The sequence below is a fragment of the Schistocerca cancellata genome, chromosome 10 (genome assembly GCF_023864275.1).
Source record: "Schistocerca cancellata isolate TAMUIC-IGC-003103 chromosome 10, iqSchCanc2.1, whole genome shotgun sequence".
Classification (NCBI taxonomy): Eukaryota; Metazoa; Arthropoda; class Insecta; order Orthoptera; family Acrididae; genus Schistocerca; species Schistocerca cancellata.
Genome location: NC_064635.1, coordinates 130955270 through 130969936, shown reverse-complemented (window position 1 = coordinate 130969936; position 14667 = coordinate 130955270). Strand labels below are relative to the sequence as shown.

The window sequence follows — 14667 nt, the reverse complement described above, 5'->3', positions numbered from 1 at the left end:
TCATTTGTGAACAGAACAGGAAAGGGGTAAAAAGATAGTGGTTGTAGATGTACCCTGCACCACACACCATAAAGTGGCTTGCAGAATACATTTTAGTATAAGGATGAGAACACATAGCGTCTAGACACTAAGAAATCCAATTATTAAAGCCTGGATTTTTATGTAATTACATGTTCTTTTCTTCCATACCTATGCACATGGAAGAAAGTGTAAATGTTCGCAAGTTATGTTGCCGTGATTGATATTTCATTTTATTATTATAGTTTGCTACAATGACAAATTTGTATATATTTTAACTTTATGCTACATAAAATTACATATTCCTTTATTACTGTTCATATTTCCTCACATTCTAAGTGCCTCTCTCTTGGCACAATATCAGAATCCAACCTACTCTAAGTTTAACACAGGAAGCAAATTATCTCTAAAAATCACTTTCCAGTGCAATAAAATGTGGATAACTGCACTTTTGAGTTGGATTGTGAAGAATGTGCTTCTGTTTGATTTTCTGACATGGCAAAAATACTGTGTGTAGTCTTGTAGCAGCCATTATTGTATGTAGAGAAGGGCTTTGTGAGCTGTCAAGACTGGCAGTGCGGCAAACAAAAGACTGTCCCACCAAAGTTTTCCGATTACTCGCAGCTTCTATCTATTCAGAGCTAGGGAGTGTACGCACTAAGTAAACTCTGCCAAACAGTACTTCCTAAGAGATAACTGTGTGTTCATGATGCCTCCTGTTGTATCAAAAACTACTGTCTACCACTATGTATATTATGATCTTGGGTTACATCAGACAACACTTCGCTACTGATGAAGGGATTGTTCTATTTTATAGTGTGCAATTAGAATATTGGCTGCTCTATAAAGTGCCAACTTCAATAACACTGTGTGGTCATGCACACACAAAGGACAATTCAGTTGAATTGTCTGAGAAGTAAATATTATTGACACATATGCAAAAGACTCCAAACTCCATAAATGCCTTTTTCCACGTTATGCGCTCTGCTACCTTCCTCTGAACATTTCACGGAACAAACTTTTAGTTCCTTCAGATTGCCAATGAATCGAAATTATGGAGAAACTCTTTAGATTTTTGCTATCAGGAGACTCAAAAATGCACTGCATTATTCAAGTAACCACCACATATTCGTAGCTATCAACGAAACTGGCAAATGTCAACATTTCATTTGTAATCTCACTGCTGGCAAACTTGACACAGAAGATTCCTCAAAGCCACTGATTTCCTGCAAAATGTTGGAACACACATCATTCAACAGTATCTTCTTGTGAGAATAATAGTCTCAAGCTGCTGGACTGAGGAAATGCAAGAAGAACAAGTTCTTTCACACATTTGGATGCTGTGGCCTACATACTGAAGATGGCAACTGCCCTACACCTATTTTATTAATATTCAATCCACTTCAAATGAGTGGCTCATGCACTGCAATGTATTGCTGAAGATGTGTACACAGCTATCCAGAAATAAAATTTCATACAGCATGCACTGTTTCTCAAAACCCCAAGACAATTTCTACTGAACCTAGTACTACCACCTGAGTGTGTTATATTGGTTTTTATAATGAGCATTTTAAAGTCTTGAAATATGCGACTGATTCTTTTACAAAAGAATCTTCAGTTTGAGTGAGAGGGGCAAAAAATACTTTCATCAAACCTAAAATAAAAAGAATACTTTCACTGAACCTAAAATAAAAAAAATTCTTTGGTGTATGTCCTTAGCAATTTTAGCTACCTTACCAGCAGGATTAAAGAATTAGTATTGGACTAAAGAATTAGAATCTATCAGGTTGTCATCGCAGAAATCGTTAGAAATTATTGAGCGTGTTCAAAGCTGACTGACATTAAGGATAACATTGGGTAGAGGGTGGCGAATGAATCTGATGCCATTTTGCTACTACCTGTAATATCTTCAATGGTGAAAATACTACAATCCTTGACGGCTATCTGTAAATATTTCATGTCCTAAAATTTGCACAGTCAATATCTTATGATGTGAGGAGACTATATTCCACCCGTAGAAACACTGTTTGTGATCAGTAACATTCTCTCACTCCAAAGAACTTTGAGAAGTAACTGGTCATCCAATGTGTTTCAAAATGAAAGTTAAGATAGCGTAGATTAGTAATTTCAGAGGACATGAACACATTAGTAAATAAATGTGACCAAAAATAGTTTATTTTAATAGCACAATATAAACTTTCAAAATACAAAATAAATAATGTAAAATGTTCCTTCTTGATGCACAGGAGGTGGACAAAAATATGGAAATAATGAAAACACAAAACATTACCATATGCAATAGGAGTACGAAAACTGTTGGCATTCAAAAGGACTTCAGTCACCTCAGAATGATAAATAGAAGTGCCATACGGTTTTCACAGGAATCGTGTATCATTCTTCCTGAAAAATAGTGGCAGGTTTAGGTAATGATGACTGAAGTGAATACCAATCACACAATTTTGTTTCCAAAGTAGACCACAAAGGCTCAGTAATACTGAGCCACAGTGACTTATCAGGGGAGATGCAACAATTCATCCTCATGCTCAGAAAATAAGTCCTGGATGATGCGATCTTGGAACACAGCATCACCAGGGGGGACAAATATCGTATCATGGGACGGACCTGATCAGCCAAAATGGTCTCATATTCTTTGACAGTAATGGGACTTGCAGATTGCTGATGGAGTAATTTCCAGCTTACGGGGCTGTCTTCATGTTGTTTTGGTGCTGACTGACAGAATATGTGGGTGCCGCATTAAGTTCTGCAGCTCTTACTTTTTGTCACAACTCTCTTCAATGAACATCTGTCATGATCACTTGACACGCACTTCCATCCTTATTGCGAATTAGTAGATGATGTTTTCCCCCTACCCCTGTGTCTCTTGAAACACTAAACACTTCCATTACCTCGGTTACGGAAGCACCCACCATAAAAGAACCAACAATTTGTCTGTGTTTGAATTCCCTTAGCTCGAACATAATGAAACAAAAAAATACACAGAACACAGTTCTGACAATCGCAACATACTGAAGGCATTCCACAGGTGCTGTTCATGGTCAACTACAACAGTGCCACCCAAGAGCTTGGCTGTCATTTGCATTCAGGTTTCTCACAGTGTTTCCGTATATTTGTCCACCCACTCTCACACATAATTTTGTGTTTGGTACATTTAACCCTTTCAGACCCGAATTTTTTTCTGCAGGAAGGAAAAATCTTTATGCCCCCATGCTCTTAGATGATTTTTAATGATTTTAGAAGCATGATTTATACAAATATATGCACCTGTTTACTAAATATACTTTGTACATGAGGCTTCTTTTTATGGGCTAAAATAATTTTTAAATATTCACTGTCGTAATAAATTCACTGAACATTCAATAATTACCATGCAAAATAACAATAACATCAAATTATTCAGCAGACTATGACTAGCAACCACTATCATGTATTCCAACAGTCACAAGCTGCTCCACACTGCTTCATTCCCTTTTATAGTGACGCACAACAGGTGGCAGCACTTGTGCACCGTGAACAGATTGAACATTCACATACATGTAAATCAGGTTTCGAATGAAGAAAAATGTTTCTGTTGCATGTAGGATAAAAAAAAGTAATGTACATAATTGTAGGCAGTGCGTCAGTAAGGGTTACATGCTTATTAAGATAGTATTTTAAATTATCATGTAACGTTTCACTTTTTTCTTTATACAAATATGTTGCACATTAATTTTGCATAAAATCTGAACTATTAGTCACCACTAATGATTCCAGTCATTTTAACTCTGTTGCACAAAAAATAATATTTTAAGAGCAACTTTGGTTACATGCTGCACGCTAATAGAATCACCAGAACTGCCCAAGTGTTAGGTGATCACCAGACACAGTCCTTACTTTGGGGACACACCTCTACTGTCAGTGTACAAGCAAACATCTTACCTGATGTGCACGGCAGATGAGGTCGAGATCGTGTCTGTTCAGGAACTTGCTCACAACATCTGCACCAAATGTGAATGACACTCCTCTATCGTTTTCTCCCCATCCTTGGACATCTTTGTCGGGATCAGACCACAGAAGATCACAGAGAAGACCTGCAAGAAGAAACATCAGTTGCTTACAATGGAAATTAAAGAATCAGTTCTTCATTGCCCAAAGATAAGTCAGCAAAGCATGTCATATGCCACTCAGTAATAGCTGAGTTAAGTCTAGTAGTTTACAAACCTTTTTTAATTAAGGATACAGGGTACTTTCGCGGCTCAAATACTGTGTAAAAAAAATCAACACCTATTTCTTTCAGGCACTGTTTATAATGTGTATGTTTTACATATTCTTTTTGTTGGTATCAGGTAATGCAGCACACTTTCTAAACAAATTAGAAGTATTTTGAATATTTTTGAACCTGCTTAGGGTTATTAAAAAAATTACAAAGAAATTGAAGCAATTTTTTTCCAGAATGCTGCTTCAAATTGAGGTACCATTTAAACCAATGTTATACATCTGAAGGAGACCAAATTTTTACCAGATACGCATGACATGATGGCTGATGCACTAGACCTATTTAATTCCATATATTACGTGCATTACAAGGATAAAAAATATCACATCTTACACTTTAATTTTATAATTTTTTCCTAATAAAAAATGTTATTTTTTTCTATAATTTAGTTGATTCTGCAATAAAGCTTAGGTCAACTATGTAAGTATGGACTATTGCAAGTTGCAGAAAAACTTAGAGCAAATTAGGAAATATTTGTATCTGAATTCTGAAAAATACAACTTGCAGGAAATTGCGAACAAAGGTATGAGGCCAATTAAACTGTGCCTCAGAACATTCCTGAAACTTCATCCTGCAGCACTGTCTTCATCTTCATGCTTCCTCTTGGCAGTCCTTTTAGCACTTCTTGTTTCTTTGTTAACTTGAAGAGCGAATCTTTCAGCTTCATGCGCCTGTTGTCTGTCACATGCAAGCAACTGATCTTCCATATTAGAGCCACATTTTGTTCCTAAATTTCTCAGGACTTCGAAACCTTCCTATCACTACATCACTGAAACATATCACTGCAGCTAGTATACCAACTTTTAAAGTATTTAGTCCTACAAAAACATTATTGGGTAATCTTTCCCATGCGCAATGGCTGAAACTTTCATTTTTATTCCGAGAGCCCCCCTGAAGACATTTACTAAGCAAAACAGGGTCACTCAGGTCTCTAAAAATTGGTTTTATTTCACTCATAACAGACTTAGGAAGAAAATACTTTCTTTTGTTTAGATCTGCTCCTTTGGGGGCAAAGTCCGTGAACAGGGTGGCCATCTATGGACAACTTATGAAAATTGGTGGGCCATACAGTTTTTCTCATTGCCATAGATGCTTTACACACAACTGTCAAGGCACCTAGAAGTATTTTTACGTACTTGCTGAATCTACTGGGAGGAGGAGGAGGGTCCATCAAACCACAAAACGTTTGAGCAGCATTTTTCCCTTTTCCTATTGCATGCATTGCATACAGTAAATTCAAATAATGAATTATGCACAATGTTCGAAGTCATTTTCGAGGTAGATTTATTGCAGGATCCACACAGAACAACTAATTTTGATGCTAAACCCTTCCTGCAACTTTGTTGTTCAGTTATTTCCAGCAGCCTACACCATCACATTGTTTACATTTTGCCACTTCCTTTATCAAAGAAGATAAGATACCCACAACAACAACAAATCCACTACAAACAGTGTCACTGTTAATGCAAAAATTTGAATCACCAGGAGGCATGCCATGTGGCAGTTTCTTGCCTGAAGAACTGATACATAGGTTACTTTCAACAGTGTGGCTTGCTTTGTTTGTGAACTCGTTACCACGGAATTTCCTTTTATTGAATTTCTTGATGCATGGCATAGTTCGTATTTATTGCTCACTAAAGGATATGTACCTCCACAAATATATGTACCACTTGGGCAACAAACATTCAGTAACACATGAACAAACTACTTCAGCAAAACAAAAGTAAATACTAGCAAAGATAATCATTTACAGACACTAGAAACCTGCACTGTTACCAACATATATAATGTATCATTCATAAAATCACTGCAAACAAAGTTCACATTCTTTTAGAAATAATACTGGTTTCTGTAATAGAAATAAAGGTGGCATGGTGGCATACATTACTGTAACTTCAGTATATATAGGTCATTTTTCATTTGAAACCCTATAATGTATATATCAATGTAATCAGGAAAGACAATAGAATTTAATGAAGTCACAAAAAATTCAATTTTTCCACCATTTATAAGTACCCAGTATCCTTAATATCAATCAATTGAAAATAAATCTGAAATAATACTGCGGCAAAAGATGTACCTATGTACCATTATATAGGGCCATCCAGAATGAACCTCAATAAGGCTATAAATAACACTGCAATAGTTAAAGCAAATTTATCAGAAAAATCCTATTGCCTTCATAGTACTTCTCCCACAACCATCATCAGTCAACTGTAACGAGTTGAAAAATCTTGCAGCGTAAAATTCTGCTGCCCGAGTTTACAGCCTGCCTGTAACAGCATCTAAAGGTTCTCGATCGGAGTCAAAATATTGGGAGCCAAGCCAGTTTTTCACATGTGTGAAGAGGTGGACATTACTTTGAACCAAGTCTGGGAAGTGTGTTCAAAAACAATTTGTGTGTTTTCCAACCAAGTTGTGGCTAAGCACAGCATGCAAAAATACACCACTAGTAGTCAAAGAAACTGTGTCACTTATTCTGAATGGTTCTTCTGCATTCTTTTTATGTCCCATACGATGATTCAGAACTGGCTGGCCTTTCATGCTCCATAAAATAAAAGAAAAAGATTTCTTTAGCATCCCAAAAAATGGTAACCATAGCTGTTCTGGTTATCACCTCGGCAGACTCCAATTTCTTCACCCTGCATCACTGATTGCAATCATCTCTCTGCATTATCAAAGGAAATCCGCATCTCGTCAATGGCCACAAGTTTAGTTTAGTAGGCCTTCTTCTGGATCATAACAACAAAGAAAGTTCAGAGAAGCCATTGTATGATGAATTTTATGGTTCTCTGAAAGGAGTTTTGGAACCCCATGAGTACAGAACTACTGTACCTTACCTGGTTAGCCACAATGCCACACAAAACACTGAGGAATCTGTGGGATATCACATGACAGTTCCAATATTGTGGAATGCCAGTTTTCAATCTTTTTGCCATATTTCATACCAGTTAATTGGCTGCAGACAGCCTTCTTGTCGGCACAATCATTGCACTCGGACAAATAACACCACTGACACAGAAGACCTATTTCTTCAGGTCACCAAAGATGGTGAAAGATCCAGGTTGCTGCAGTGTTTCCCAACCAAACTGCTGAGGCAAAGTCTTCATTTGATTGGCAATGCAGGTACAGGGGTTATCACGCAACTGGATGATTCCATCTGACAGCACTCCAGAAGACCAAGAGCAAACAGGAAAGCCAACAGTGGAGACATCCTGTATCTCCACCTCCAAAGAAACCCAAAGCTCTTCACATAAGTTTCTGTAAAGTCATGATGACCACCTCCTACTGCAGGGGCCTTCTGCTCGTCCAGTTCCTAAAGCGTGGAACCACAATCAATGCGCAACAACACGAAGACTCTTTGCAGAAATTGTGAATTACTATAAAGTCAAAACACCCAGGAATGCTGCCAGATGAAATCATCTTGTTGTATGATAATGCCTGACCTCACCCTACCAATCACGTGAATGCTACACTTCTTCAGCAATTTGGTTGGGAAACACTGACACCCTCCACACCCCACAGTTCTTTCATCACATGATTTTCATCTCTTTGACAACCTGAAAAAACGCATGCATGGATCTCAGTTTGTCAGATGAGGACATGCAAGAGTGGGTGTGGTCAGCAACTGACCATGTTCTGTGAAACAGGAATGGATTGCACCATCTTCCAGTGGGTTAAATTTCTTAAAGCACGGGGTGACTACTTATCGAATGGAACAATTCCATAGGCCTGTTGCAGCAGGTGTTCAGTTTTCATTTGACTACTCCTTATATGCTGAACTATTGACAGAAAAAGCCACGCAAATACAGACATAAAACATAGATCATTTTCAGAATATACGAGATGCAACTGTACTGCCTGGAAGTGGGGCTCTAGTCTGTAAGGAATAACACTGAACAACAAAACAATTTCTCATCTCACAAGGAGCTAGAACAAGCAGAATGGAAGGAGTAAATGTAACAATTTATCATGGAATTGAGTGGTCAATAGGCCCATAAACCAGATAAGAAACCTTGCTAAGCTTCAGACAATGTTGTTGTTGCAGCCGTATTGTTATCCATCCATGGATCACTTCGACAAGGATCCTGGAAAGGCTGAAGTATTAAAATTTAAGAACAATGTAGTAACATAATTCATACACACATGGGGGCGTGTAAGTTTTGTACTTCGAGTAGGTATACTGTATTTTTATCTGTTCTAAGAACATATTTCTATTTCTACCAGATACTCTGATAATTATGGCTGGTAATTTAAGTGACATCCGGACATAAATGGACAGAACAGTTCTATACAGCTATGCTATCAATTCACAATCAATTGAATTGGGTCTATCTTAATGCGTCAGAGTGGTCAACCAGTGAGAGATACCATCAATGCAAATGATGGTTATAGTTGTGCAAGATTTCACCCAATGCCCATTGAAACCCTAAAGGAGAGCCTGTGTTGAGTTTGACATTTTCCACACATCCTCTGATCATCTAGTGCAATATTTAGGTTTGCATGTGTATCAGCCAAGATTACTTCATGGACTACTAGAGGATGATCTGGATCACGGTTTAGAATTCTGCAAGATGCTTTTGAATGGAGAAATGCAAAGTGATGGCATAATTCTAAAAACTTGTTGGTCTGATGAAGTGAATTTTAAGATGTCAGGCACTGTTGACAGGCATAACAGTGTACACTACACCACAGAAAACTGCCATGCTATAATTGAAAATTTAACTTGGGGTTACAATTTGGGCATGCTTTCCATGTCAAGGGATCAATGAGCCTATTTTCTTTCCAAGTAAATGTTACCTACGGTGCCTCTCTCAACATGCTGTGTGATACTGGTATTCCACCATTACATCTACAGCAGGGTAATGAATAGTTCTACTTCCATTAAGACAGAACTACTCCCCACCAGGCTTTAAAGACTGTAACACTGTGTTGGTTTTTTGACAACAAATTACTCAGTAGGTGGACAGGGCGATGAGGGCCATTTGAATGTGCATAACGATCACCACACCTTAATGCAACAGACTTTTTCTCTAGTGACATTATCAAAAATTCCATTGCCATATTTAGACTCAATAATAGGAACACTAGAAAATTGTACAATTATTTTACATAGAGAATTAATCAAGGCTCCATATTTGTATTGTAAGCATGGGCCTTTCCTTTTTATTTGCCTGCCCTTGTATGCAATGAAAACAGCTGACATTTATAGCAATAAATATTCCATTATGAGTAATTACACGATTACTTAAACCCTACCATTTCAAATTGTATGGCACATTTGTCATGGTCTGTTCTCACACACTCCAGAACATTTGGGAAAAGCAGGTGAAGTAATTCTAGCACCAAAAAACCGTATCCTGTCATAATGTGCTCACATCATAAAGAGCATGTGATAAATAAGCCTTTATAACATAGCTAACAAGCTGATATTTAAACCCCAAATGGCAACATAAAATGAGCCAAATGTCATTTCATTTATTTTCTGTAGGGCAGTTAACAATCCGAGTACCAAGCGCCATATTTTATGACTTGTCTGCTAAAGAACCAGCTGTTAGGCATTTGCAAGACTTAAGTGTTACTGTACTCAGTGACCAGAATCCAACATTGGATCTGACAGGTTAACAGCTCTGCAAGCAAACTGCACAAATACACAACACTGCATTGCTAAGTTAATACTAAACATCAGCACCACGATGCTTGTAACATTTTAGCATACATTAGCACAGTTGTGTGAAGCTGTCAGTGTACTTGACAACATACACAATCCAACCTTTCGCAATCTTCTGAATGCAGAAACTTATTACGCAAAAACACACTTCTATGAATTGAGAGCTATGACAAATTCAATTTTTAAGATGCGGAAAATATACAATATGGAAGACTATTTCATTATAAATCACTCTTGTGTTGGAATTAATAAGTCACATCTCTATCATTGTGAAACAAAGTAAAAAAAATCTGAGATTTCAGTGTAGTAAATGTGGAAAGAAAAAAGTGCCCACACAGAAGAACAGTATCAATGTGTCCAAACTGCAATTTACAGTGATGTATCAAATGTGATTCTCTTATGAACAGCAAGAGAGATTATGCATTCAGACAGGATCTTTCTAGCTTCCACTATGATACCAACCATCTTCAGATTTTTGAACATGCAGCCAAATTAACATATTTGAAGACTCTACAATCCAGATATTATACACTGGATAGTCTAACACACCTGGAAAACCAACAAACTGCATTTGGGGTTTATCCAAAAGCTCAGACTGGCATGAAGTAATAGCGTTACTGTGAAGGGCCTCACCAGTCTGATTAAAAACATGAAGATTTGTTTCATAGCAGTTTCTGGCTGAACCCATCAGCTATTGCTGGTCAGTGCTGTGAACGACTGCACCAGTTTTCCAGTTTCTGGGGATCAGAAACCATTCTCCAGCACGGAGATATTGGCCTGTCTTCCTTTAAACCAGCTGATGGCCCAATCTGATCCTGCTGCTTTCAAAAGCATGTAATTTCCACAGGATGGCCATGTTTTCATGGCTGATAGTACCTGCAGAAAGCAGTACCTTACTGCTATGAGCCTTACCACGAAATGGGTCACTTAAGAACTTATATTCTGCCCTCGAGAAGATTGGTCAAAAGATCTGCATATTAAATAATTTCAGAGAGCAGGTTAGGAGCACACCACATTGAGTCTGCTAATAGTTCTTGCAACACTAGGAAGGAGCTGTGAGCCCTGTGGGGTGTAGCTGAAGTTTAAAAAGTGTTGTGTGTATGAAGTCTGGACCGAGTGACACTCAGTGATCAATATAGTTATTTCTTGACTCTTGTGAGAAAGGGAATGACTTATAGAGCAAACTTTCACTAGGTGGCCAGAAGTCTCATATCAGAAGGTAGAGATGTCGATTAGCTGCATATATGTTTGATAACAAGGTGGCCTTTGGCAAGGTATTATAGAAGACAATAAATTCGAATGTTCCATTGGAAACCTGATGAGTTTTATATGTGTCCTTCCCTCTTTAACTTTTAGACTGTTATCCAGTTTAGTTTATGGATGAGTTACTGTAAACTGGCTAGAGATAACATAATGACCGACTAGGATAGTTTTTTTCCAATCCAGCAGTCAGTTCCTTGTCTGGTACTGGCAGATGCAAAACTGAGGACGGGTGCTTCGGTAGCTAACTTGGTAGACCTGCGTGCAAAAGGCAAAGGTCCCAAGTAAGTGTCTCAGTCCGGCACACAGGAAGTTTTGGTTGTATTTTGTTTTAACAAGTCTTTAAGAGAAAAGCATGCTGCTGATTTGATCCACACTACATGGTTACACTTCGTTATTCCCAAACACTCTATATGCTCCCACCACACACACTATGCCTTCCACAAATCTTCACAAATCACTGGCACACCAGCAACAGTAAGTTACATCCATATTACTTCTCAAATGTGCTACACTATTGACAAACCATTATTCTTTGATTGGCGCTGCAACTTTACACATTCTGCAAGTCCTAAATGTGATATAACATACACTGAAGCACCAAAGAAACTTGTATAGGAATGCATATTCAAATAGAGAGAGACGTAAAGAGCCAGAATACAGTGCTGCAGTCAGCAATGCCTATGTATGAGAAAAAGTGTCTGGTGCAGTCGTTAGATCAGTTACTACTACTACTACTACTACTACTACTACTACTACTACTACTACAATAGCAGGTTATCAAGATTTACGTGAGTTTGAATGTGGTGTTTTAGTCGGCACACAAGCAATGGGCACAGCATCTCCAAGGTAGTGATGAAGTGGGGATTTTCCTGTATGACCATTTCACAAGTGTGCCATGAATATCAGGCACATGGTAAAACATCAAATCTCTGACATTGCTGCAGCTGGAAAAGATCCTGCAAGAACAGGATGATCAACGACTGAAGAGAATAGTTCAACGTGACAGAAGTGCAACCCTTCCGCAAATTGCTGCGGATTTCAATGCTAGGTCATCAACAAGTGTCGGCATGCAAACCATTCAACGAAAGATCATCGATATGGGCTTTCAAAGCCAGAGGCCCTCTTGTGTACCCTTGATGACTGCATGACACAAAGCTTTACACCTCGCCTGGGCCCGTCAACAATGACACTGGACTGTTGATAACTGGAAATATGTTGCCTGGTTGGATAAGTCTCATTTCAAATTCTATCGGGCAGATCCTATGATAAAACACTGTGTCCTGCTGCACGAAGAAGTCCATAAATACCTGTTGCGCATCCTCAGTTCCAATATTGTGGAATGCCAGTTTTCAATCTTTTTGCCATATTTCATACCAGTTAATTGGCTGCAGACAGCCTTCTTGTCGGCACAATCATTGCACTCGGACAAATAACACCACTGACACAGAAGACCTATTTCTTCAGGTCACCAAAGATGGTGAAAGATCCAGGTTGCTGCAGTGTTTCCCAACCAAACTGCTGAGGCAAAGTCTTCATTTGATTGGCAATGCAGGTACAGGGGTTATCACGCAACTGGATGATTCCATCTGACAGCACTCCAGAAGACCAAGAGCAAACAGGAAAGCCAACAGTGGAGACATCCTGTATCTCCACCTCCAAAGAAACCCAAAGCTCTTCACATAAGTTTCTGTAAAGTCATGATGACCTCCTCCTACTGCAGGGGCCTTCTGCTCGTCCAGTTCCTAAAGCGTGGAACCACAATCAATGCGCAACAACACGAAGACTCTTTGCAGAAATTGTGAATTACTATAAAGTCAAAACACCCAGGAATGCTGCCAGATGAAATCATCTTGTTGTATGATAATGCCTGACCTCACCCTACCAATCACGTGAATGCTACACTTCTTCAGCAATTTGGTTGGGAAACACTGACACCCTCCACACCCCACAGTTCTTTCATCACATGATTTTCATCTCTTTGACAACCTGAAAAAACGCATGCATGGATCTCAGTTTGTCAGATGAGGACATGCAAGAGTGGGTGTGGTCAGCAACTGACCATGTTCTGTGAAACAGGAATGGATTGCACCATCTTCCAGTGGGTTAAATTTCTTAAAGCACGGGGTGACTACTTATCGAATGGAACAATTCCATAGGCCTGTTGCAGCAGGTGTTCAGTTTTCATTTGACTACTCCTTATATGCTGAACTATTGACAGAAAAAGCCACGCAAATACAGACATAAAACATAGATCATTTTCAGAATATACGAGATGCAACTGTACTGCCTGGAAGTGGGGCTCTAGTCTGTAAGGAATAACACTGAACAACAAAACAATTTCTCATCTCACAAGGAGCTAGAACAAGCAGAATGGAAGGAGTAAATGTAACAATTTATCATGGAATTGAGTGGTCAATAGGCCCATAAACCAGATAAGAAACCTTGCTAAGCTTCAGACAATGTTGTTGTTGCAGCCGTATTGTTATCCATCCATGGATCACTTCGACAAGGATCCTGGAAAGGCTGAAGTATTAAAATTTAAGAACAATGTAGTAACATAATTCATACACACATGGGGGCGTGTAAGTTTTGTACTTCGAGTAGGTATACTGTATTTTTATCTGTTCTAAGAACATATTTCTATTTCTACCAGATACTCTGATAATTATGGCTGGTAATTTAAGTGACATCCGGACATAAATGGACAGAACAGTTCTATACAGCTATGCTATCAATTCACAATCAATTGAATTGGGTCTATCTTAATGCGTCAGAGTGGTCAACCAGTGAGAGATACCATCAATGCAAATGATGGTTATAGTTGTGCAAGATTTCACCCAATGCCCATTGAAACCCTAAAGGAGAGCCTGTGTTGAGTTTGACATTTTCCACACATCCTCTGATCATCTAGTGCAATATTTAGGTTTGCATGTGTATCAGCCAAGATTACTTCATGGACTACTAGAGGATGATCTGGATCACGGTTTAGAATTCTGCAAGATGATCAACGACTGAAGAGAATAGTTCAACGTGACAGAAGTGCAACCCTTCCGCAAATTGCTGCGGATTTCAATGCTAGGTCATCAACAAGTGTCGGCATGCAAACCATTCAACGAAAGATCATCGATATGGGCTTTCAAAGCCAGAGGCCCTCTTGTGTACCCTTGATGACTGCATGACACAAGGCTTTACACCTCGCCTGGGCCCGTCAACAATGACACTGGACTGTTGGTAACTGGAAATATGTTGCCTGGTTGGATAAGTCTCATTTCAAATTCTATCGGGCAGATCCTATGATAAAACACTGTGTCCTGCTGCACGAAGAAGTCCATAAATACCTGTTGCGCATCCTCATCCAACAGGAATCGCCAACCTTTTTAAGACCTTTTTTCAGGGATGAATGAAGTGATAATTGCAGGGGAGAGAGACCAGGACTACTTGG

The 14667-nt window shown here is 38.7% G+C and overlaps 2 protein-coding genes across 2 annotated transcripts in view; one reads left to right on the top strand and one right to left on the bottom strand.

The window, feature by feature from the left end:
- The window catches only part of LOC126106356 (speckle-type POZ protein-like), a 497553-nt gene that overhangs the window by 368511 nt on the left and 114375 nt on the right, over window positions 1–14667 (top strand). The gene's annotated exons all lie outside the window — the stretch shown is intronic.
- Window positions 1–14667, bottom strand: part of LOC126106358 (serine/threonine-protein phosphatase PP1-beta catalytic subunit) — a 78242-nt gene that overhangs the window by 36745 nt on the left and 26830 nt on the right. Inside the window, exon 5 of the mRNA XM_049912610.1 lies at window positions 3955–4106. Coding sequence (XP_049768567.1) covers window positions 3955–4106 — 152 coding nt within the window. The remainder of the gene's footprint in view (window positions 1–3954; window positions 4107–14667) is intronic.